Source organism: Ailuropoda melanoleuca, chromosome 5 (genome assembly GCF_002007445.2).
Source record: "Ailuropoda melanoleuca isolate Jingjing chromosome 5, ASM200744v2, whole genome shotgun sequence".
Lineage (NCBI taxonomy): Eukaryota > Metazoa > Chordata > Mammalia > Carnivora > Ursidae > Ailuropoda > Ailuropoda melanoleuca.
Window position 1 is genome coordinate 78935638 of NC_048222.1, and position 25717 is coordinate 78961354.

The 25717-nt window shown below is 37.6% G+C and overlaps 1 protein-coding gene across 3 annotated transcripts; it reads right to left on the reverse strand.

Moving 5' to 3' along the window:
• Nucleotides 1-1252: 1252 nt before the first annotated feature.
• On the reverse strand, nucleotides 1253-22467 carry PBK (PDZ binding kinase). Of its 3 annotated transcripts, XM_019794348.2 has the most exons (9): nucleotides 22285-22467; nucleotides 21806-21942; nucleotides 19379-19456; nucleotides 16359-16452; nucleotides 11759-11901; nucleotides 11089-11258; nucleotides 9499-9628; nucleotides 2698-2874; nucleotides 1253-2197 (listed from the first exon to the last, which is right to left on the reverse strand). In XM_019794348.2, exons 3-9 carry the CDS (start codon nucleotides 19434-19436, stop codon nucleotides 1998-2000), a joined length of 972 nt encoding a protein of 323 aa, XP_019649907.1. In that variant the 5' UTR covers nucleotides 19437-19456; nucleotides 21806-21942; nucleotides 22285-22467; the 3' UTR covers nucleotides 1253-1997. The 3 variants fall into 3 exon arrangements, with proteins under 3 accessions (XP_019649907.1, XP_011216964.1, XP_034517228.1); XM_011218662.3 differs by lacking the exon at nucleotides 21806-21942 and having other exon boundaries at nucleotides 22285-22466; XM_034661337.1 differs by lacking the exons at nucleotides 21806-21942; nucleotides 22285-22467 and adding an exon at nucleotides 19671-20609.
• Nucleotides 22468-25717: the final 3250 nt, after the last annotated feature.

A 25717-nucleotide genomic window follows, 5' to 3' on the forward strand; every position in this document is an offset into this window, starting at 1 on the left:
ACCCAGTCACATTTCTTTTCTGAGAATGAGGCAAATGGCCAAAAACAAGGTAACATCTGAGACTTAAGTTCCAGAACAAGGATAAAAAACTTTCTTGGAGTTGGCAGCAGATTGCAATTTTGTGTTGACTTCAAGACCCCATCCAGACACAAAGGGGAAAGCATGCAGGGAACATTTTGCAGTGCCTGCCATTGACAAGTGCTGTGAATTTGCTGACCCAGTTTTTGGGCATTAGTTTGTTCCCATTTAGATATTCCTACTATAGCAACTGGAAACAAATTTCTCAAAGAAAAAAAATATTGGATTATGTATTCAAAAGCAAGCTGTAATTCATGAGAATGGACCAAGAGACACACTGCCTTGTCAACTTGGCAGACCTAATGAGATCATACAAAAGCAGAGTGAGGGTAACTACATGTCCGCGTGCAAATTGTATACAAGATTTTTTTTTTAATTTTATTTATTTGACAGAGAGAAAGGACAAGCAGGGAGAGCAGTGGAGAGAGAGGGAGAAGCAGGCTCCCTGCTCAGCAGAGAGCCCGATGCCAGGACCCTGAGATCATGACCCCATCCGAAGGGAGACGCTTAACAGACTGAGCCACCCAGGCGCCCCTATATAAAAGATTTTTCTATGACTCAGCTTTCAGTTTGCTTTAATGTCACTTCACTGGTATGTTGATAGAAGATATGCCCATTAATAATCTGTGTACTATTGCTTGGTACAACCTCTTTGAAAGGAACCTCCAGTGAATTCTAGAATTGTTTAAAGCTCAGCATGTAATGGTTCCTCATCTGTCCAAGAAGTGACAGTAATTTTTAAAACTCTTTCTATAGTCAAGGCCAGGTATCACCTGGAATCACAAGCACAACTCATTAACTAAAAATGCCCAGGCAGGGGGCACCTGGGTGGTTCAGTTGGTTAAGTGTCCAATGCTTGATTTCATCTCAGGTCATGATCTCAGGGTCCTGAAATCGAGCCCCACAAGCCTGCGTCGGGCCCCGTGCTCAGCACTCAGCGGTGAGTCTGCTGGAGATTCTCTCCCTTTCCCTCTGCCCACCTTCCCACTCTCTCTCTCAAATAAATAAATAAATCTTAAAAAAAAAAAAATGCCCAGGGGCTGTGGCACAAAGAAACTGCTGACCCAAGTCACCCTTGTTTTATAGGCCATGAGAATCTCTTTCACTCACGTTCATTCGATACATTTAATGACGACATTCAAATTAATGACGTATAAAATAAGACACCTTCTGGTAATAGAAGTCTCCTTTATTCTATATCATCCTATTAGAATTTCATTATTTTTACACCAGAACTATGACATGCTTAAGATACAGATTACTAAATAAAAAATAAAAAAGGGATCTCAATGCAGAAAATACATTTAAATAAATTAAAGCAAAAGCCAAAGACCTGGGGAGATCCAAGAGAGCAAGACAAGACTTAACCAAAAATGCCTGTAACTACCTAAGGAGCTAGTCTTTTGAGCCACGTTCTCTCAGCTTCTGGTGAACATATTTAATAATAAGCACATCAACCAAAAAAGGCCAGGAAAAAGTTTAATGGTTTAAAAGACAAGCAAACATAGACTTACTTTGTACTGCACAAAGTGCTAATTTCAACAGATCCATTAAAATAAAGAACTTTTGAGAAACATTAATAAAAGTGATGGTCACTCAATCCAAATTAATGTTAGACATAGAGTTTACAGCATTGTACTACCGCTAGTGTTTTAAATCTCTACAAAATTCCAATACTTAAGTAGCTAGTTTCTTAAACTTAATAGAAAACCTTCTATAATCTCAAATCATTAGCATGTTAAAAAATATTATAAATAATTGTTTACATGTTAACTAGGTGCTATGGGCCTAAAGCAGGTCACTTCAAAAAGTCTAATAATTACAGCTTATTGTAGTAACTATATAATGTATTACAGTAAACAGAACAGTGTTCTATGTATGAGCCAACGTAAAGCTCAGCAGTCATGAATATGAGGGGATCACTGGACATCTATTTCCAAAGCTTCTACAATGTGTGCGGCAGAAGGACGATCTTTCGGGTCTTCGTTAGTGCATACAGAGAAGAGTTCAATTACTTTCTGGTATGTTTCATCCAGTTCTTCCATATTAACAGGTGGCCTTGTCCCCAGAGCTGCATAGTACGCTTCATCGTCAAAGTCACTTTCATCAAAAGTTTTATCTGCTCATGAAGGAGTTGACATAAGATAACTTTCAGTCATGGAAAAGCTTAGCAACTGCTCAAACTCACCCTCCTGAAACAAGAACTCATCATGCGGGATGCTTTTCATCATACACAGGTGGTCTCTTCCATTACCCTGCCAGGGCGGAGACCAGCTACCGTCACTGTTTACAGGTCATGAGCCCCCCTCCCCCCTTACTATGACAGCTCTCCAATCTTTTCCTCCACTGACGGGAGTTTCCAAGGAAAACTTTTTGCTCTGCAGGATCTTCTCAATTTATCTCCCTACTGTCAATTAACCCGCATCTCATTTGCAGGAGATTAAACTGAGATTGCACCAAACTAGTCAGTTAATCATAGAATCCATATCTCATGCACTAGATCAAACAACTTCCTCTTTCCAATTTTAACTTAATAGGAAGATGAAATGTAATTTTATCAGCTAATCTTCAGTTCAAACTAAAGAGACTGGTGTTTATGTTAAAAATACGTAGTTATACCTTCATCATCATCATCATCTGGAAGATTAATATGTGGAATAGACAAAGTCATCATTTCCCACAGAGTCAGGCCAAAGGCAAATATGTCTGCCTTGTCAGTAATAATACCATTCTCTTCCAAAGCTTCCTTGGGTTTCCAAGGCTCGGTGCCAATGTAACAGGCCTCGGGGTCAGTCACTGAAACAAGTTAAATACAAGGAAGTTGGTCCTTAGGGCAAGTGCTAGAAATCACTAAGAAAGGCAAGCAACCCAAAGAAAACTGGATAAATGATTTAACAGGTCGTTTAAAGGTTAATAAATGTAGATTATAAACATGAAAATACAATCTCATTAATAAGAATTACTTTTTCCTTATCAGATTGTTAAATACTCAAAAAACTGGCCACTTGGCAAGGGTGTACAGAGACAGCATTTCTCTTTGAAGGTGGCAGGAATTGGGGCACCTGGGTGGCTCAGTCAGTTAAGGGTCTGACTTGACTTCGGTTCAGATCATGATCTCAGGGTCCTGGGATCAAGCCCCAAGTTGGGCTCCCTGCTCAGCGGGGAGTCTGCTTGAGATTCTCCCTCTCCCTCTGCCCCTCCCCTCACCTCTCTTTGCCTTTCTAAAAAAACTAAAAGAGAAAAAGAAAAGGGGCAGGAATATAGATACCACAAAAGACCTCAAACAGCCAAAGCAATCTTGAAAAAGAGAAACAAAGCTGGGGGTGCCTGGGAGGCTCAGTCATTGGGCATCTGCCTTCGGCTCAGGTCATGATCCCAGCGTTTTGGGATCGAGCCCCACATCGGGTTCCCTGCTCGGCAGGAAGCCTGCTTCTCCCTCTCCCACTCTCCCTGCTTGTGTTCCCTCTCTCACTGCCTCTCTGTCAAATAAATAAATAAAATCTTTAAAAAAAAAAAAAAAGAAAAGAAAAACAAAGCTGAAAGTACCACAATTACAAATTTCAAGATATACTACAAAGCTCTAGTAATCAAAACAGTATGGTACTGTACTGGCACAAAAAACTGACAGAGGAACAGAACAGAGCCCAGAAAGAAACCCCTGCTTATATGGTCAATTAATCTATGACAAAGGAGGCAATCAATAAATTGTGCTAGGAAAACTGGACAGTTACATGCAGAAGAATGAAATTGGACCACTTTCTTATACCCTACACAAAACCAAACTCAAAATGGCTTAAAGACTACATGTGAGACCCGAAATCATAAAACTCCTAAAGAACACAGAGGCAGTAATATCTCTGACATTGGCCTTTAGCAAGATTTTTCTAGATATGTCTCCTCATACTCTGGTTTCTCTTCAGATCGCATAAATCTTTCGCCTTTTACTAGATATGTCTCCTTAGGTAAGGGAAACAAAAGCAAAAATAAACTACTGGGACTACACCAAAACAACACACTTTTGTACAGTGAAGGAAACCATCAACAAAATGAAAAGACAACCTACTGAATGGGAGAAGATTTTTGCAAATGATATATCCAATAAGGAGTGAATATCCAAAATAAATAAAGACTCATAAAACTCAACATAAAAAAACCAAACTATTGATTAAAAAATGGCCAGAGAGGGGCGCCTGGGTGGCACAGCGGTTAAGCGTCTGCCTTCAGCTCAGGGCGTGATCCCGGTGTTATGGGATCGAGCCCCACGTCAGGCTCTTCCGCTATGAGCCTGCTTCTTCCTCTCCCACTCCCCCTGCTTGTGTTCCCTCTCTCGCTGGCTGTCTATATCTCTGTCAAATAAATAAATAAAATCTTTAAAAAAAAAAAAATGGCCAGAGAATCTGAATAGATATTTCTCCAAAGACGACACACAGATGGCCAACAGGCACATGAAAAGATGTTCAACATCACTAATCATGGGGAAACTGCAAGTCAAAATCACAAGATATCACCTCACACCAGTCAGAACAGCTGGTATCAAAAAGCCAAGAAAGAACAAGTGCTGGCGAGGATGTCGAGAAAAGGAACCCTAGTGCGCTGCTGGTGGGAAAGCAAACTGGTGCGGCCACTGCGGAAGAGTATGGAGGTTCCTCAAAAAAAGGAAAATAGAACTACCATATGACCAGTAATACTACTGCTGGTGTTTACCCAAAGGAAGTGAAAACAATAATTCAAAAAGATATACGCACCCCTCAGTTTACTATATAGCATTGTGTACAATAGCCAAGCTACGGAAGCAACACAAGTGTCCATCAATAGATGAATGGATAAAGATGTTTTACACACATGTATATATACACCTATGTATGTATGTATGTATACACACACACACACACACACACAGACAATGGAATATTACTGAGCCATAAAAAATGTTATTTTGCCATTTCCAATAGTATGGATAGACCTAGAGGGTATTGTGCTAAATAAATTAAGTCCAAGAAAGACAAATACGCTATAATTTCACTTACATGTGGAATCTAAAAAACAAAACAAATGAACTAACAAAAAGCAGAAACAGACCTATAAATTTGAAGAACAAACTGATGGTTGCCAGAGGGATGGGGTAGGGGGGATGGGCAAAATGGGTAAAGGGGAGTGGGAGGTACAAGTTTCCAGTTATAGAAAGAGTAAGTCATAAGGATGAAAGGCACAGCATAGGGAATATAGGAAATGGTATTTTAATAGTGTTGTATGGGGACAGGTGTAGTTATACTTGTGGTGAGCACAGCATAATGTATAGACTTGTCAAATCACTCTGTTGTATACCTGAAACTAACATAATATTGTGTGTCATCTATACATTAATTAAAACATACATATAAAAATTCTTAAGAAAGGGTAAGAACTGTGTATATCCCATTTTCCTCTGTATTCATAGTACCTAGCACAGTACATGACTGTACCCAGTACTAAAACTATTTGCTAAATCAATCAATCTAGAGATAACCACTGTTAAAATTTGGGCCTGTCACGGAACACCTTATATATATTACAGTTGTGAAACATGTGAATCTATCACCTATTAAAACACAAAACTTAAAGATAAGTTTTAAAGATATAGGTATATATATATATTTTTTAAATATTTTCTTTATTCATTCGACACAGAGAGACAGACAGCCAGTGAGAGAGGGAACACAAGCAGGGGGAGTGGGAGAGGAAAAAGCAGACTCCCAGCGGCGGAGCCCGACGTGGGGCTCGATCCCGGAATGCCAGGATCACGCCCTGAGCCAAAGGCAGACGCTTAACGACTGAGCCACCCAGGCTACCCCAGGTATATTTTTTCCAAACTTTTCTTAATATATACGTATTTAAGTGCTATTTTAAAATGTGTTCATCTCAATATATTTGGCTATACCATTCCTACAGATATAAACCTATATAATCCTAATGAGATTCTACTGCGTGGTGGTACAATACTGATGGCCATTCTCTTAAAGTTCTGCTACAATGCATATTTTTGTAACACAAATTAGTGCACACACAATTAGGTATAAAAAGGTTAATTTTTTTCCCCAGTACTTGTTATTTTTAAATGATCAGAAGTAAACTTCCTCATAAAGAGGAAGCCTTTAAGGCCCAAGAGAAGAGAAACGCCTTCTCTTAATGCCTGGCTGGTTTAGTAGCTTTCTGCTACGCTGACCATGACCTTAACTTGTCTCACGAGGCTGAGAATGCCAGGACGGGAGCTGCCGAGACATTCTCCCCATGCTTACAAATATTTTTTTTATTGAGAAAGCCGGATCAAATTTTTAATTTTAATTAAAAGTACTGAAAATAAATACCCTCAAGGAAGAGCAAACCCAGGGTTTATGGCTACACAGGATGGACTGATGCTGGGTGCCAGCAAGCATTTCACGTGTTCATATTTTTATCAGGATCGTTGTTTTGGTTACTGCTTTGTTTTCAAAGCTACACGGGGTTTGATTCTTCTCTCAACTCTATTTCTCCTATAACCCTACGTCTCTTTTGGTTTTGCAGAAATTAATATATCAGGTTATTGTAAAAAATGCCTACTCTGCCCAATTATTTTTTTGGAGTATGTTCTTGGGAATGAATTACAGGATCAAAGGGCATTTTGAAAGGTTTTTGTTTTTTTAAAAAATACCTATTTCCGAATTGCCCACTGTAGTAGTTACCAGTGCTGTTCATCAAGTAGTTCAGACTCTCTCCCTTCGGGACACGTAGAAGGATTGCACTTTCTGGGCTGTCAAGGTTGGATGGAGCCACCTGCCTCGTTCTGGTCAGTGAGTTGTGAACGAAGGGACTGTGTCATTTCTAACCTCGAGCATCTGTTAGTGCGAGACTTTCTAGGGCAGCACTTTCCAACAGAACTTTCTGTGACGACAGAAACGTTCCATATCTGCATTGTCCAATATGGTAGCCACTAACCATATGTAGCTACTGAGCACTTGAAAAGTGGCTGGGGTGCCTGAGGAGGTGAATTTTTTAAATGTTAAAATATGAATTAATTTAAATAGCCATATGCAGCTAGTAGCTACCATCTAGAGCCTTTTTTACCCTCCATACATACAGCGATGGCAATATTCCATTCAGTGGATGTTCCAGCCGCTTAGGTCCTGACATGAGAATAGCATGGAACAGAGCCGTAAGGGCCTGTAGCCTGAATAAGCCTTGGTTGTTTGAAGCTGCAGAAGTTTCTGAGGGTCTCTGGCACCACTGCACAACTGACCCTAACCTGAATGATTCGCCAATCGCAACTTCTGCTTCGCGTAGGAGAGTACACATTAAGCTATCCTATCGCTCACAGTAGCACAGAGAAATTTTTCAAAGAATTTTTCATAGTCATGAAGAAAATTTTTTTAATCGTTTTTTTTTTTAATCGTTTCTAGCTTTGGTGTCCTTAAGCCTCATATTAAGGAAATATTTACCTACAATTTTTTTCCACTACTTTTTTTTTCACATCTTCAATCTGCGAGGATGAGTGAGGATGGAAAACAGCTCTGTTTTTTCTAAAATGTCAACACCATTATTTATTGACTCACCTATCTCTTTCTCACTAATACTGTCACTTTTATTATAACAAATTCATATACTTGGGACTACCTGACTTCCTTATATTTTTCTGCCTATTTTCTCATGAGTATCAGTGTTTTAATTACTGTGACTTTATAGTACTTCTTAACCTCTCCTCAGGAAAATTCCTACTCATCATTCTTTCATAGAATTTTCCTGGCTAAGTGTGAACATGTATCAAGGATGAACTGTTTATATGTTTATGAACTGTTTATGAACTGTTTCATATGTTAATAAACTCTGAACTTTGACACATTCTAAAATAAAATAGATCATATTGAGATAATGCAGAATTTATGGATTTTTTTAATTCATTCACTTCTGCTTTCTGTTTTTAAGGGCTTCATTTTTTTTCTGATGAGAGATGAATACTGAAACTTAATTTCACAAAGGTTAAATGAAAATGTTTTCTTCTGTGTAGTGTTGACCATGTCAAATAGGTTTTGATTTCTTGTTACATTCTCATTATTTTCTAAATATTTGTGTAGGTGGGATTTGATTTCAGCTAAGAATTATTTATAAATACTGTGAATTCCTAAAAAATGTGGGTGTTTTGTTTCCAATCATGTCACTAATTTCTAGGTTTATAGCACTGAGGATGATGAATGTCAACCATTAGATCACTTGCACTTTTGTAATCCAAGGTTTTCTCTTATAACTTAATATATGTTCACTTTTAATAGCTACTTGGATGCATAGCGATTGACCTTATTATCTACTCAGAACTTTTACATCTTGGTATTTGATCTATTAAGGATTGAGAAAATTATGCTAAAAAATCTTATTTTTATCCTGTTTCACAATTTCTCCTTTTATCTTTGAAAGTTTCAACTCTGTAGCAATTATGCAGCCTAAAGGCTCCTAATAGTCCTATCTTCATGAATGATTACAGATATCTTTATAAAGTGGCTCTATTCTTCTTGGACGTTTCCTTCGACTTAACTCAGATTTTACCTTAAGTAGAAATTAAAGTGTGCAAAAGTTCTAAAACAGCATTCATTAATCTTTCTTTTACCTTATATTCATTTAGAGAAGCAAATGTAAGCGTTATTTATTAAATAACATGTTGAAAGCAGAGGCTTTCTTTACAACGCTGGCTCTTGGTTCTCACCAAGATCTTAAATTCCCTGAGGATGTCAGTATTTATATTAGAGTGAGAAGAAGGAGCTGTGGCAGGCCTAGAGGCAAGAAGCAGAAGGCCTTTATTAGCACCCATTTCCCTACTGCTACCCCAGTTTCTTCTTCTACCAGTTTCCCCAATCTTGTCACTATATGAATTTCTTTATAAAACCTTTTTGAAACTTTGTTTTCTAGTCCCAGATCTTTTACCACATAAAAATCCCAATCCAGGTTAGAAATAGTTCCTAAAGTTATCTTCAGTAGATAACTAAAGTAGATAAAGTAGATATTAATAAAAACACAATAATTTATATTGTGGCTGTGGCGAGGGAGGGGGCTGGAGGCTGAGTGGAAGAAAGGAAAGGAAGGATACTGTTTATCGTATACTTTTTTACACGGTTTTTGATTTTTGAAATATGTAAACTTACCTATTTAAATACGTAAAAATTGGAAATTTAAAAATCGCATAAAAATAAAGTTTAAAAATTCGAATACTGTTGGAGCACCTAGGTCACTCAGTCGGTTAAGGATCTGCTTTCTGCTCAGGCCATGATCCCAGTGTTCTGGGATTGAGCCCCCAGGGAGTCTGCTTCTTCCTCTCCCTCTCCCAGCCTCCTGCTTGTGCTCTTTCTCACTGTCTCTCCCTCTCTCAAATAAATAAATAAAATCTTTTAAAAAAATAAGAAAAATTCAAATACTACTTACCAGTCATATTTTCATCCAGTGGTAGAGAGACTCCTACATCACAGATTTTAATTGTTTCAAAATCACCTTTAATTACTACATTTGAAGACTTTATGTCTCCATGAAGCAGTTTCTTTTCTTGGTGGAGATACTAAAATAGTGGAAAATTTAACACATCTGAGCAAATACATAAACTGACAAAAATATATGATAACCTTCAAACACAAACAACAACTTGAACTGCCTCCTGAACTACATGTAGGATTATATCTGTCCATCATTTCAGATTATTGGAAGTCAGACAACGGAACATTCCACGCTACTCCAGTCTGCCATACTGACCAGACATAATAGAGGCTTTGGAAATCAATGTCTATTTATAGATAAGCTAACTTTTTCTTTTCAAACGCATCTCATACTTTTATAGCAAAAGAAGATACTGCAGCTTTAAAAATATATCACAATTTTACCTGAGACTAGTAAAGTTTAGAAATAAATTTGGAATCTTCACAATGAGGTACACTTTTCACACAGAAATTGTCGAGATAATGCAGAACAACAGATGACTATGGGCATAAGTCACAACAAGAAGAGGAAGCAGAAATGTCATCTAAGACTATATTTTATTTTACACATTAACTCTTTCTTAGTAATGATACTCATCCATAATCAAAAATAATTCTGCAAAACTGTTATTTGTTCATTCATCAGCATTTGAGCATCTACTCTGCAAGCTGCTTGAAAATAGTGCAGAGACAATTTTTGATATATACTTTCAAACACCTACTACTGTGCTTAATTTAAATGTTGATCATAAATTGAGTAAGCTCAAATGTTTATAGTGAAATTTATTAATTCCACTATCCATATATATTTAAAGTCATTATTTATTAACTAATTCAAATTATTAATTTAGCTTATCCTATCCATATAAAATCAGTTTTTCTAATACATATTGAAATATATATTTAGAAATATTGCTTTCATGCAGTTTCATATTTCATAAATCAATTTTATATCAACCCTTAACATACAACTTTGACCTCAGCATCAATACATGATCCACTTTTGAGTCATCCAACAGTGTTCAGGAGCCACCATTTCTCCTGTTTGGTGACCTAAGATAACGAATTCTTTTCCTTCCTTACACTGTATTTACTCAAAGGCACAACAATTTATTTGCATAACATTGAAAGAGCTTTTTTTTTTTTCCATTTGACCTATAGATGTATACTGATATCCAAAACTGAACGTCTCACAAAACAATCTTTAAGAGGTTGGTTTGTATCAACAGAGGATTAGACTACACCCCCAGGAATAATTACTAAATTTGTGTTAAATTGATTAACCCTTTTAACTAAATCTAACAGATGATCTCCATAAACAAAACTACCTGACTTGGATTATTTCAGGCTATGTAAAGGCCTCAAACAATACTTTGCTGATCAAGATAAGGAAATAGTGCACTCTGCAATATGAGAGTCTATAAAGACTTTAACTTAGGGCAACTACTTCTTTTGGGGGAAAAAAAAATCCCACCTTGTAATTAGGTATATAAAGTAGTTCTTTCATGTTCCACAAAAACCATTTAAAATACAACGGCACGGTTACCTTTAACCCTCTTGCCATGTTCAAAGCAACTTTTAAAATTATGGCTGCTGGGAAAGGATCCTGGCTATCTTTATTTCGTTCTTCTATTAAGTCATTTAGAGACTTTTCACCTCCATATTCCATAGCAAGACAAAGACTACCATCACTGGCTTCAGTGAAAGCACGATAACCTTAAAGAAAACAGAACACTTCCTTATTAGGATAGGGAAGAAAAACAGTACTTAAGTTTTTTTACAGTGATCTGATTGGAAACTGACAAAATACAATGAAACAATTATTTATAAAGCTAATTCAGTAGATATAATTTAAAATGACTTCAGTGTTTGCCAATAGTATCACAAATTAAAATATTTTTAAATGCTCTGTGGTTTCACTAGTCTTATTTACATTAAAAATGAGAATAAGGAAATTATCTAAATGAAGATCATTTTATATTCCTGAATTCTCTATAGTACCAGCATCATAATGAGTATATCTACTCCCATTAAATTTTAAAAATACATAAGCTTCTAAAAATATTATATAATTCTTATTTTAGAACATTCACAATAATCTGGCTCTTGCCAAACTCCACCACCATCTTCATTTTTATTAGTGACACTAGTCAAGAGATTATATAAACTGTTTCTGAATAAACACACATACTGCTACAAGATAAATTTAAACTTACCTACAATGTTTGGATGATGGAGGTTTTTCAAAATCTTAGCTTCATCTATTAGTCTCTTTTGATACATACTTTGATAATGATCATTACATCTAGGGTTAATCTTTTTCACAGCCCAAGGAGAATGAGACAAACCTCTTGGAGATCTTTAAAAAATAATCAAACAATGAATAGAAAGAATAATAACCATAATGCATTTCAAATCACTAACAAGAACTTACAAATTTTGAAAAGAGTTCAATAATAATTTAAAAATTTTTTACAAATATTTTCGACTGTTGGGGCACCTAGGTGGCTCAGTCACTTAAAGCATCCAACTCTTGGTTTCATCTCAGGTCATGATCTCAGAGTCATGAGATCAAGCCCTGCATGAGGCACTGTGTTCAGTGCAGTGTCTACTCAGGACTCTCTTCCCTCTGCCCCTCCTCCACCTCCATGCACACACTCTCTCTCAAATAAATAAATAAATCTTAAAAAAATATTTTTTAAAAAGTATTTTTGACTATCAACACCTCTGCTACATATCCTTTTTAATTGGAAGATATATAGCTGATACATCTATTAATTACAAGAGAAGTTTGATATCTATTACTGAAAGGGAGGGTTTAAAAAGAGACAACTAAAAGGAAAAAGATGGAATATTATAAATTTTAAACTTCAAAATTACTATACTATTTTCTAATTTTTCCATTTCAGCATGTCAGACTACCAACTACTTATCAAACATTTAACTATATGTACCAGAGGTTAACTTACAGAACGCTAAGTAATGAACACTAATGTCCAAGAAGTTTAATTTAAAGCAGAGATGAATGAAAAACATTGGCCCATATATGATTGTGCAAATAACAGACTGCCCTTCACCAACAACCATTGTGCCTCTACAGTAACCAAGCCATCCTGTACCTCTCACCATACACTCAAAGAAATACATGTAAGGAGACAATAAACATACAAATGAGAAAAAACACAAACTATTTTCCAGGAAGAGCCAGTCATTTTAAGAATATTTAAGGTGTAAACATTCTGAGGTCTAAAAAAAACAGGTAAAACAAAGTCAGGGAAAAGTTTACCTGATAAAGTAGGTGGTTATTCATGGGTACAGTGCATTAAGGAGGACAAAGCGTATGGGCAAGAAGTCTAATGAAAAAGCCTCGAAAGTTAGAGATAAAAAGTTTTACCATAAGAAGATAAAACAATAGACTGAATCAAGAATCCACTTAGTTTTTTACTAACTCATGATCATGGCTCTATGATTGCAGGACCTTTTTTTTTTTTTAAATCAAAACACATGCACTCAAAGGATCACTAGATTTCTTAATTCACCTACATCTATCATACACAGATGTTTATCCAAAGTATTCTTAAACTCCAGTTTTAGATAACAACGGTATTTGGGGATGACATCTTCCATGTCATTTTATTATGATAAATATATTTTTCAAGTTGCAAAGGGTACCCCTCAGCTCCCGAGGACTTAGAATTCAGTGAACAAATCCATCTTCACCTTTTTCATATCTCAATCTACAGAACACCAAGAACATATTTACGAAATCTGAATAAAATATTTCGCCAAGCTAAAAGCTGGTTCATTGAAAAGACAAATAAAACAGGCAGATTTTTTAATGGGATTGCACAAGGAAAAAATGAGACCCAAATAATATTGCCAACAAAAACAGACATAAACACAAATTCATCAGAGATAAAAAAGTATAAGTGAATAAATACTAAAACTTTTACCCCAATAAATTTAAAGGACAAAACAGACAAATTCTTAGAAAAATCTAAGAAACCTGACAAAAGAGAAAATATAATCAAGAGTTTCAAATATTCCCATAAAAAATACAAAGCCTAAGTAATTTTACAGGTGAGTTTACTAAACTTTCAAGGAACCTATCATTCCATCTTACACAAACTGTTCCAGGGAATAGAAAGAAAAGGGACTATGAGTCTAGTATAATCTTAATAAACAAATCAAATAGGAACAGCAGAAAAAGGAAAATCACAAGCCAATTTCACTTAAATCATAGTCATAAAAATCCTAAATAGCAAAATGAATCCATCATTTTTATTAAAAAATAATAACATATCACAATTAATTAATCTAGGAATGTGAATGTGATTTAACATAAATATAGACTTCTAGGTTAAAAATATAGACTTCTAGCTTGAACATACACAATTAATTTTGATCCCTCCTAAACCGCCACTACAATAAAAGCAAATGGGTATTTTAAGACCTACACCCAATGAGAAGGATGGAACTAATGAAAAGGAGACAACACACTTTTGGAAGCTTGGAGAGCAGATGAAAGTAACAGACTTAACAGGCCTAGTGAACTTCTTTAAAGTCATTTAAGAAGCACGTGAATTTCTGGGGCGCCTGGGTGGCACAGCGGTTAAGCGTCTGCCTTCGGCTCAGGGCGTGATCCCAGCGTTCTGGGATCGAGCCCCACATCAGGCTCTTCTGCTGTGAGCCTGCTTCTTCCTCTCCCACTCCCCCTGCTTGTGTTCCCTCTCTCTCTGGCTGTCTCTATCTCTGTCAAATAAAAAAAAAAAAAAAAAGCAGCACGTGAATTTCTAGACACCCTCCCCGATGCTGCATCAATTGTCCACCTCCTATTCCCCCAGCTTCTGAAGACTGGAGACTGGCTTTGGAAGGGGTTAAAGCGGAGGGTCTTTCGCCTAAGGTTTACTGGCATAGTTGAGAACCCGTGAAGAACACGGGGAAGAGTAATTCATGACCATATGTGTACTAAATGCTGAATGTGTTTTCACATGTGTATACACCTGTTTATTAACATCCAGATCAGGATACAGAGCACTTATAGCACCCTCAAAAGACTCAGGATGCCATCTGAAAATGGAAAACGTTAAGATAATTAATTAAAAACAAGACAGACAAAAATGAAAAAATAGAAATATCAGAAGATGAAGTTAGAGAAATCTCCCAGAAAACAGAGCAAAAAGAAAACCAGCTCCCCCCAAAAGGTAAATAATAGGAATTATAGAGAAGAGAATAATGGGGGTGAAAATTATCAACAAAGTAATTTAAAAAATAATTTCCCAAGATTTAAGAGTAGGAATTTTCAGATTCCAGAAAGCCCATACCCATGTATGTCACTGTGAAATTTCAGAACACTGGTGACAAACAGAAGATCATAAAGCTTCCAGGACAGTGGGAGAGACGGATAACCTAAACCAGATTACATTAAAAGCAGCAGCAATCAGAAAGGCTTCAGAAATCTCAACAGCAACACTATAGGCTAGTAAACAATGGAACAATGACCTCAAAATTTTAGAGGAAAATTATTTCCAAATGAGAATTCTGACTCAGAAAAACAAAAAGGGCCATTCAAGAATGACAGTAAAATGAAAATTTTCATAAATGCAGATTTTTGAAACTGTTCTTTCCTGTGCTTCTGTCCATGGGGAGCTACTACATGCCCTCAGTCAAAATGAAATGTAAACCAAGAAATTGTAAGATATAAGATACAGAAAAACAGAGGATCCAATTCACCAGAGAAGTGAAGGAAATCTCTAGGTTCCCAGTAAAAGAAAATCCCAGGCTGATAGGGCTACAATAGGAGAAGTGGTAGGTCAGTGAGTAACTACTATTTTTCAGTATCAACAATGTGAAGCTTTCTAATTCAGTCTCACATACAGTAGAACTTTGTTGGTAACACACTTTACATTTAAGGACATTTTTTTAAAAGGGGGAAAAATAAGACTAGTCATACACCTGTGAGAATTTTTTCTTTCAGAATAACTTGAGTTTTAAGACACTAAAAAATGAATGTCTACAAAACAAATAGCACAGAAAGACACAAAGGGGGTGTTTAAACTACAAAAATTCTTCAGTAGCCACTTACAAATACTTGCTATGCTGTTTTCAATCCATTAGCTTTTTATTGAGGAAAGTATTTCTATTTGGAAACAATATAAACTTAGATAAAGCTAACAATATGCTGGTAGTCAGGATGATTGCCAGAATGCATTAAGGAATATGTATTGACTTAAGTTATTTGCCACTTAATAAATAAAGGTACAGAGTAATGAGTAAAAGAAACAACTTTTTAAAAAATGTTTGTTGACACCTTTAATTTCATTATTCTTTTAATGCAATTTTCTTACTTTAAAATCATGTTTATACCCCTCTTACTTAACAGTGATGACATAAGAAATAAAAAACTTTTCTTTAAATGAGAGTATCTTGAGGAGGCCACTCTCCAGATATAAGACATTAGCAGTCACTGACATCCCCCAACATCGGCGTCCTCTTAGAGCTTCTCCTCTTGAGAATCCTGCAGTGTTACCACACAGGACCCACCTTCCCTCTGTCTCTTTCCCTTCCCACACAAGCCAGGGAAAAATTACAAGATAAATTCCTTCTCCTTTAATAATCCATCAGTAGGAAGGTAGGAGAAAAGTATACCAGGCAAAACTCTGGCTAAGTTATAAAAGGTTCTAGGACTGGAATACAGCAGTTGGATAAGATCGGGAACATATGTGAAATCAAAATATTTTCATATTCTTTTTTGTCTTCAAATACAGAGCAACTATGATTCCACGTGAAAAGGTTAATTTGGAATGTTATACTCACCTTTTCATGAGGTAGACATTTACCCCAGTGCCAAAGCCAAGCTTCTGCATAAACGGAGAGGCAGGAATATTTATACATGGAGTTGAACATAATGCTAAATGTCATAAAGAAAAAAAATATAAAATTAGTATTTGAAAAGACCTCTACAAAAGCATCCTAGTATTCTCAACATATGAGTATTAATTGGCATAGTCTTCTGGAGAGCAATTTGATACTATCTACCCTAATTTTAAATGGAAACCCTTTGACCAAATCTACTTTTGGAGCCCTATCTTACAGTAACACTGAAACAGGGGCCAGCAAACGGCCTATTTTTGTTTGGCTCACAAGCTAATATCTGTTCTTAGATTATAAAAGTATTGTTAAAAAATAAAGAAGAATATGCAACAGAGTCCCTATGTGGCCCACAAAGCCTAAACTAGTACTGTATGTTGTTTGCCATCTGCGTACTACAGCACGTGTGCAGACATCATACACACACATGCATGCACACACATATATTTGAATATTGGGACTTCATTTTGTGACTGCAAAGAAAACAAAAAACCTAAGTAGTCATCATTAGGGTCATAATTATACTATATCTGTATTACGGAGCATTATGTAGCCATTAAAAAAGATGAGATAGAGGAGTTCTACTTTTGTTCGTGAAAAATTGAACAGCCTTCCTGCCATGAATAACTAAAACACTTCACAAAATATAAGTTTTCAGACATTTGACAACAGGCAGAGCAGGGTTGTGAACTCTGAGAGAAGAGAAACAAATCATGTGAGCCCTATCATTGCCCTAACTTACTGCTTTAAGGCAGTTTCTGGGCTGCAGCACAGAGAAACACAGCCCAGAAGCCTTGCCAAATTCAGAAGACAGAGATCAGAGTTCCAAGAGTCCTAAGCAGCTAGAATTTGTGGAGCAGAGAACTACAGGGAGCCACAAAATGATAGCGAAAGCTTCAGAGATCTGAAAAGAGGTCTTCCTTCGAGTGTTTGTTTATCCGCACATACAACGGATAGAATTCCCCAAAGTCAGGGAAAACACCAAGCATGAGCAGTAAACTAAACAGCTGTTGGAGAGCACACAGGTCTCGGAATGGTTCAATTACCATCAGCCAGGGCGTGGTAACTCTGTAACACACAGGGTATTGAGTAAAGTCCTCTAAATGGTCACGATTTACCAGTCCAGCTATATTTTGGCCCAAGGAAAAGGTTTACAGTAAAGCTTAAAAGCAAACCTCAAAAGAAACAAGCTAACGTGCAGGTAACGTAACTGGACCATAACAAAATCACACAGCCCTCCAAGGAATAAGGAAATCTAGCACTCAACAATGTAAGATGTCCAGCAGCCAATAAAAGAATTACCAGGCATGAAAGAAGAAATACGACCCACACCAGGAGAAAAATAAACCAATGGAAACATACCATAAAATGACAGTGATGTAGAATTAGTACGTAAGAACCTTAAAATAGAAATCTTAAAAATATGTTCAATAATGCAAAGGAAAATTGGAACATAACAAGCAAAAAAAAAAAAGATGTAAAAAAAAAATCCTTATGGAACTTCAAGGAATAAAAGAGACAATGGATAAGAATAAGAGCATCTAGAGATGCTGTTAGAGAAGCACCTAGAGGAGAAGGTAACTGAATTTTAAGACCAAGCAGCAAAAAGGAAGCACAGAAAAAAAGATTAGAAAAAATACAAAGAAATCATCAGTGAGCTTTGGGACAACAGCAAAATAATAGATTTGATCCAACCACAGAGAATTACGTTAAAGGTAGTCTAAACAGTGTTGTCCAATAGAACTTTCTGTCACGATGGAAATGTTCTGTATCTGTGTTGTCCCGTATGGTAGTCACTAGCCACATGTGGTTATTGAGCACTTGAAAAATAGCTAGTACAACTGAGGAACTAAATTTGTAATTTTACTTAATTTTAATTCATTTGAACCTAAATTTAAATCACCAAACGCGGCTAATGACTAAACAATCCGATTAAAGGCAGAAATTGTCCGAATGGACAAAAACAAAACAAGATGTAACTACATGCTTTCTATAATAAATTCGCTTTAAATATAAAAACACAGATGGGTTAAAAGTAAAAAGTTGGAAAACATCCTATCAAATAGTAATCAAAATAAAACTGGACTGGTTCTATTAACTTCAAACAGTACAACACTGGATAAAGAAAAACATTTCATAATATTAAAGGGGAAAATCATCAAAAGAAATAACCATCCTAAATGTTTGGGTATCTAATAACAAGCTTCAAAATACATAAAGCAATCACTGTAGAACTCAAAGGAAAAAACAGATAAATCCACAACTGTAGCTGGAGACACCTCTCTCAATAGAATAAAATTAGCAGAGATACAAAGGACCTGAACAAAACAACCTAAGTCAACCAGCTTGGCCTAAATGATACTCATGGAACACTGCACCCCAAAACAGCAGAAGTATGATCTTTTCAAGTGCCCGAAACATTCAGCAAAATAAATAAACCTCAAGTCAAGAAAGAAAAAGTAAAACACCAGTATCAGACATGAAAAAAGAGATATCACCACAGATCCTACTGACATTAGAAGAGTAATAAGGTAATAAGAGTACATCACGGATAACATTTTGCCACTATATTTGACAACTGGAAAGTGAAAAACTTCCTTGAAAAACACTAACAACTTTTACACAGGAAGAAATAGATAATTTGAAGAGCCCTATACCGATTAACTGTGAAGTCACAGTTAAAATTTCCCTCCTATGGGGCGCCTGGGTGGCACAGGGTTTAAGCGTCTGCCTTCGGCTCAGGGCGTGGTCCCAGCGTTATGGGATCGAGCCCCACATCAGGCTCCTCCGCTATGAGCCTGGTTCTTCTTCTCCCACTCCCCCTGCCTATGTTCCCTCTCTCACTGGCTGTCTCTCTGTCAAGTAAATAAATAAAATCTTTAAAAAAAAATAATTAAAGGATCAAACTTTAATAATGCTAAGACATTTTTAGAGCAATAACAGTGAAAAAATATTTTATATCTTACCAGATTTCTTTTTTTCAGATAATTTGCTTGGTGTCTTGAAATTATTGATTTCTTCCATTGTAATAAACACTCTAGGTCCTATGATGAAAACAAATTGAAACTTAACACTGCAGTTATACAGAATACAACTCTCATTCATGAAGAAAAAAATCCTATAACACTGTAACTCATTTTATCATATAAACATAAAATTTGAGAGCTGAAAAAGACCATAACAAATATTTAGTCCAATTTTATTTACAATGAGAAAACTGCGACCCATAGAAGTATAACTATTTACCAAATGTCATACCATTAATGATTGGGTTTTTATGCTTGTTTGTATTAAAAAGCAATATACGCACTAGGGGGAAAAAAAAGTAATATATGAACTTGGTTTAAAAAAATCACTTAGTACATAAAGGTAAAGGTAAGTTTCCCTTTCACACTTCCCACAGGACTTTCATACCTTTTAGAGAAATGGTCTATGCAAGCAGCATTTATTCATAATAGCCAAAAAGAGGAAACAGAAGTATTCATCAGATGAATAAACAAAATATGGATACAATACACACAACAGAGTATTATTGTCATAAGAGGGAGTCCTGGTATATACAACATGAATGAACCTTAAAAACATCACACTAAGTGAAAGAAGCCAGACACAAGAGGCCACATATATGATTCCATTTATAGAAAATGTCCAGAATAAGCAAATCCATAGACAGAAAATAGATCAGTAGTTGCCAGGGGCTGGGGAGAAGGGATAACATAGAGTGACTCCTAGTGGGTGTGGGGTTTCTTTTTTGTGATGACAAAAACATTCTAAAATTGGGTAGTGATTTAATATATTCAACTCAGACTATTCCTGAAGTCACTACATATACTTTCAGAGAGTGAATTTTGTGATATGTGAATTATATGTCAATAAGTTATGTAAAAACTGTCTATGAACAGAAAATATACATACTATCCAAGCTTTTTATTTCTTCTGTAGCATATTTGTTAAGAATCCTTTTTTTAAATTTTAAATATTACTTTTTCTTTTTTAAAAATAGTTTGGTTCATATTAGATTTATTGTAAAGCAAACTGTCCTTACATGTCTATAAGATTGTTTGGTTTGTCTATTAAAAAACTGGGAGGAGATAAAGGGTTTGCATCCAAAATATATAAAGAACACCAAAAAAAAAATAATCCAATTAAAAAATGGGAGAAGACATGAACAGACATTTTTCCAAAGAAGACATACAAATGGCCACCAGACAAATGAAAAGATGCTCAACATCACCCCCATGAGGGAAACGCAAATCAAAATCACAATGAGACATCACCTCACACCTGTCAGAATGGCTAAAATCAAAACCACAAGAAACAATATGTGTTGATGAAGATGTGAAGAAAAAGGAACTCTCATGCACTGTCGGTGAGAATGCAAATTGGTGCAGCCACTGTGGAAGATGCTATGGAGGTTCCTCAAAAAACTGAAAATAGAGCTATCTTATGATCCAGTAATCTCACTAATTGGTATTGCCCAAAGAATACAAAAACACTAATTCAAAGGGATACATGCACCCCAATATTTACTGCAGCATTATTTACAATAGCCAAATTATGGAAACAGCCCAAGTGTCCATCAATAGATCAATGGAAAAAAAGATGTGGTACATATATACAGTGGAATATTAGTCGTAAAGAAAGAATGAAATCTTGCCATTTGGAACAACATGGATGGATCTAGACAGTATAATGCTAAGTGAAATAAGTCACTCAGAGAAAGACAAATACCGTATGATTTCACTCATATGCGGAATTTTAAAAACAAAGCAAAGTGGGGAGTGAAACAAAGACAAAACAAAAAACAGACTCTTAACTATAGAGAACTGATGGTTACCAGAGGGGAGGAAGGTATGAGATGGGTGAAACAGGTGAAGGGGATTAAGAGCACTTATCATGATAAGCACTGAGTAATGTATAGAACTGCTCAATCACTATATTGTACACCTGAAATGAATATAACACGATATGCTAACTACACTGAAATTAAAACAATAAAATAAAAATTGGCAGGCAGAGAGAAGATACGTTTAAATTTTGTATGGAGCTCTTGATAAATAGCATTTTAAAAAACTCTGCCAAGAAAAATCAACTCAAAGGCCCAAACTTTTTTTTTTAATAATTTTTTATTATGTTATGTTAGTCACCATACAGTATATCCTTAGTTTTTGATGTAGTGCCCCCATCCAGGAGCTTACAGAGGGCTGGTTGTTAAAATTCTTCTTCCACTTGCTCAGTCACCTCACTTGTTAACTGGAAGCAACATTAGATGAGAAGTTCAAAGGAGGGAACTGTGCTTCATACCTCTCCTTTCTCAAGCCCCACCCTCTCCGTTCCCACCAGAAATCCTTCACCAATTCCAGCTGCGCCTAAGAGCTGGAACTGAGACTCACTGGGAGGCGGTAAGAAACCACCGTTTGCACCACGCACAAGCCCGAGTTCGAATCTGATGCATCTAAGACGTCCTCAAACACTGGGGTCTCGCCTCAAGCAGAAACCTGGGCCTCACGGTGTCCGTCTGTAAAACCAACTGTAAAATAAGGGCAACCTGCTAGATCCATAGTCCTCTCCTACGGATTTTCCGTAAAAAGTACAGACTGTTAGGCTTCACTTCGAGAAAAGGGCAATTTCTTTCTTGAAATCCCCACCCTACCCTGCGATACAGCCGCGCACTCGGGTTTGGGTCGCACTTTTCCTAAGGTAATTCCCAGTTGAACGCCACATTCCCAACGTCTCCACCTTTCCCTCTAGGCCCCGAGCTGTCACCAAACAAACGCAGCTGCCGCGGCTCCGGGGGGGGGGGGGGTGAGGGGGAAGTCCGCCCCAACCGGGGCCCACGCGCGGTCAGGGGTCCCCAAAAATCTCCCCTTACCGCAGCCGCGCCGGGGTGGAGAGGTCCAGGCCAAGGCTGTCTTGAAAACTGTCCCGAGTGGCCCTCAACACGACCCGAGGCTGCCTCAGCAGTCCTGCCACCTGCCAACGCAAGGACTCAGTAACAGTCGTTGTGACGAGACCCTCCCCACTTTCAAAACCGCGCGCGCCGCCCCGGCGCGGCTGCAAACTACGGGGTGGCGCGAAGGACATAACAAGCCGTAGTCGTCGTTCTTGCTTCCCCCCCCCCCCCCCCCCCGGCTGGCTTTTCCAGTCTTAGCGATCCCATCTGACTACCAAATGGGGATGCCTTAAAGATAAATGAAAGGAAGAAGCTCAAGAAAGGACAAACCGATTTTTAGAGCCGCTGTCAGCCTTTCAGAGGGACAGCTTCCGTTAAAAAGATTATTTATCCATGCATGTACTTAAGGCCGATTCTTCCCCAATTACAAACACTGTTCTCAAAATGTGTAATGATTATTATTTAAATTTTTATTACAGATTTATTTGGCCTTGAAACACTCTAAAAAGGCATTAGCCTAGGGTAACAATCATTTTTGCCTACGAAGAAAAACAGATATTTGGAAATTTTGCTAACTCTTGTAATTACCACATTCAGTTCCACATTTGTTCAACTGTTTCTAGAGCGTCACTGGGAGAGCACTTACCATTTGCGAAGTGTGTATTGAATGCCCACTGCATAGTGTAGACTATAGTGGAGGCACAAAGATGATTAAGTCATAGAATGACCTCCTACTCAGGAGCAGCTTGGACTCTGTGGGGTGGGAGGAGGTGGGGAGGGATGAGGAAATGCCTTAAGAACACACACCACACACACACACACACACACATATACACACACGCACACAACATAATACAAAAAAAGATTATTTTGTAGGTTATTATGATCATAAACCCCATTTTTCTTTTTTTAAATTTAAAATCAATTAACTAACCTATAGTGTATTATTAGTTTCAGAGGTAGAGTTTAGTGATTCACCAGTTGCATATGACACCCAGGGCTCATTCCATCATGTGCCCTCCTTCATGCCCATCACCCAGTTAACATCCCCTCACCCACCTCCCCTCCAACAACCCTCAGTTTATAAACCCCATTTTTCAAATGAGGACTCTATGGCACAGAGAGCTTAAGTCATTTGCCTAAAGTCACAGTCCTACAAACAGTAGGATCAGAATTTGAACCCATGTTGAGCTTAGACTTCCTCTTTAACAAAAGTACTCAAAATCTCTTCCAACACACACACACCACACACACCCCCCACCTCTAGGGCCTTCTCATTTGGGCATCCTCTCCTAAGCATAGATGGTCTCATTGCACCTTCCCTCTATTTTCATGTTAACTTTTTTCATGGAGGCATAATATAAACCCCATCATCTTTAAAAAAAAACTATAATTTTCTTTTTTGGGGGGTAAAGATTTATTTATTTGAGAGAGAGAGAGTGGGGGGAGGGGCAGAGGGTAAGGGATAGAGAATCCCAAGCAGACTCCCCAATGAGCACAGAGCCCATTGTGGGGCTCAATCTCACAACCCTGAAATCATGACCTGAATGGAAATCAAGAGTTGGATGTTTAACTGACTGAGCCACACAGGCATCCCAAAATCTATACTTTTCTACACTTTTAACTAAGTCCTACATTTTTACAGTTCTCTATTTTCTATTCTTACTGGCTAATAAAATCCTGCCTAAAGCCTGAGACTGAGAGCTTCTTAATTAACCAGTGTTTGTGAAAAAACACTCTAGGGAGATGAGGGTATTGACACAGATGTAATAAGAGGCAGAAAATAGTCACAGGAATGAAGGCCCCTGGGTAAAGACTTATACCATCCTGTTTCCTATCTTGTAACCAAAAAAAAAAAAAAAAAAAAAAATCCCCAGAGATTATCCCTAGAAACATCTGAACTTCACAAGCTTAATGTTATTGCCTGTAAAATGGAATTGCTAATCTCAAAGTCTTGCATACCAGTCAGTTGTCATGGAAACAGCTGCCAACTTGGATTGGCTATTTCTTCCATAAACGGTCTGGGTCTGGAATCCTTGGTTTAGGCAAAAGAATCGCAAACGCTATTTAGCTCTGGGCTGGTTGTGCCCAAAGGAATATCTGCATTGTCACCTAAAAAAGGTGACAATGGCAAACATTCCAACTGCTGCTCCAGTCAGGGCCTCTCCTTCTGGTTTTCAAGAGCCTAGTTTGAAGCAAAAAAGAAGAAGAAGAAGAAGAGGAAGAAGATTTTTTTCCTCTTCTCTGCTGCTGTTACATTTGCATTCTCTTTGAGGCCTTATGGACCTACTGATTGGCTAGAAGAATGGTAGGAACATTTTGGGAAGAGAAAGAAAAATAAATTTCAGCATTTCATCTCGCTACATCCATACATCCAACCAGTCAACTCCACGTGTCCCTCAGGTGCTGCTCAGGCAGCCTGAAGGGTTTGTCGGGCTTCTCGAGACATGGGCATGCCTCTGTGTCACCCCGTTCCAGAGGGAGGACTTCAGATATGCCAAGCAGTCTGTTTCTTCTCACACAGCCCTAGTTTTCAGGAAATTCTTTTTAATTTGGGGACAAGAGTGGACATAACATCACAAACTCTAGCCTAAAGACAACATTTAACTAATATGTTTTTTTAAAGCCATCTCTACACCCAATATGGGACTTGAACTCACAACCCCAAGATCAAGAGTCACATGCTCTACTGACTGACCAGGAAGGCGCCCCTCAACTAATATTTTTGATGCAACTACTGTATGCCAACCACAGGGCTACATACTGGGGAACCAGCGTGGGCAAGATCAACGATGGCCCCTTTAAGAGTTTATTGTCTGCAGGGGAAGGTGGACAATAAATAAGTAATTAAAGCACTTGCAAATGTAAATCAAGGCTGTGGAGGGCCTATGTAGGCTGCTGTGACAGACAACGATGGGCAGTTGTGTGACTACTACTCTCACAGGGTAGTCAGAGAAGCTTTTTCTGAGGAGATGATTTTAAACTGAGGCTTCAGGGACTAGAAGGAGCGGTCTCGTGTGGAACCAGGGAAAGAGCCTTCCAAGCAGAAGGAAAGGCGAGCACAAACGCCATTGGATTGTATAGGGGGCTGAAAGGAAGAAAAGCTGACTGGGATATAGAGGAAGGTAGGTGAAAGTTGGCCCAGGATGAAGCTGGAGAGTTAGGTGTCCTCTTAGTGCAGCAAGAAGCCACTGAAGAATTTTAACAGGAGAATGGACGGGGGCGCCTGGGTGGCACAGCAGTTAAGCATCTGCCTTCGGCTCAGGGTGTGATCCCAGCGTTATGGGATCAAGCCCCACATCAGGCTTCTCTGNAAGCCCCACATCAGGCTTCTCTGCTGGGAGCTTGCTTCTTCCTCTCCCTCTCCCCCTGCTTGTGTTCCCTCTCTCGCTGGCTGTCTCTATCTCTGTTG

Bases quoted from the DNA above. Each gene is read 5' to 3' on its own strand.
- PBK (XM_019794348.2), bottom strand. From the start codon at position 19,436: ATGGAAGAAATCAATAATTTCAAGACACCAAGCAAATTATCTGAAAAA. The intron at 16,453-19,378 runs GTAAGATATAAA...TATGACATTTAG, and splicing joins ATCTGAAAAAAAGAAATCTG to CATTATGTTCAACTCCATGT. The intron at 11,902-16,358 runs GTGAGTATAACA...TATTTTTTAAAG, and splicing joins AATGTCTACCTCATGAAAAG to ATCTCCAAGAGGTTTGTCTC.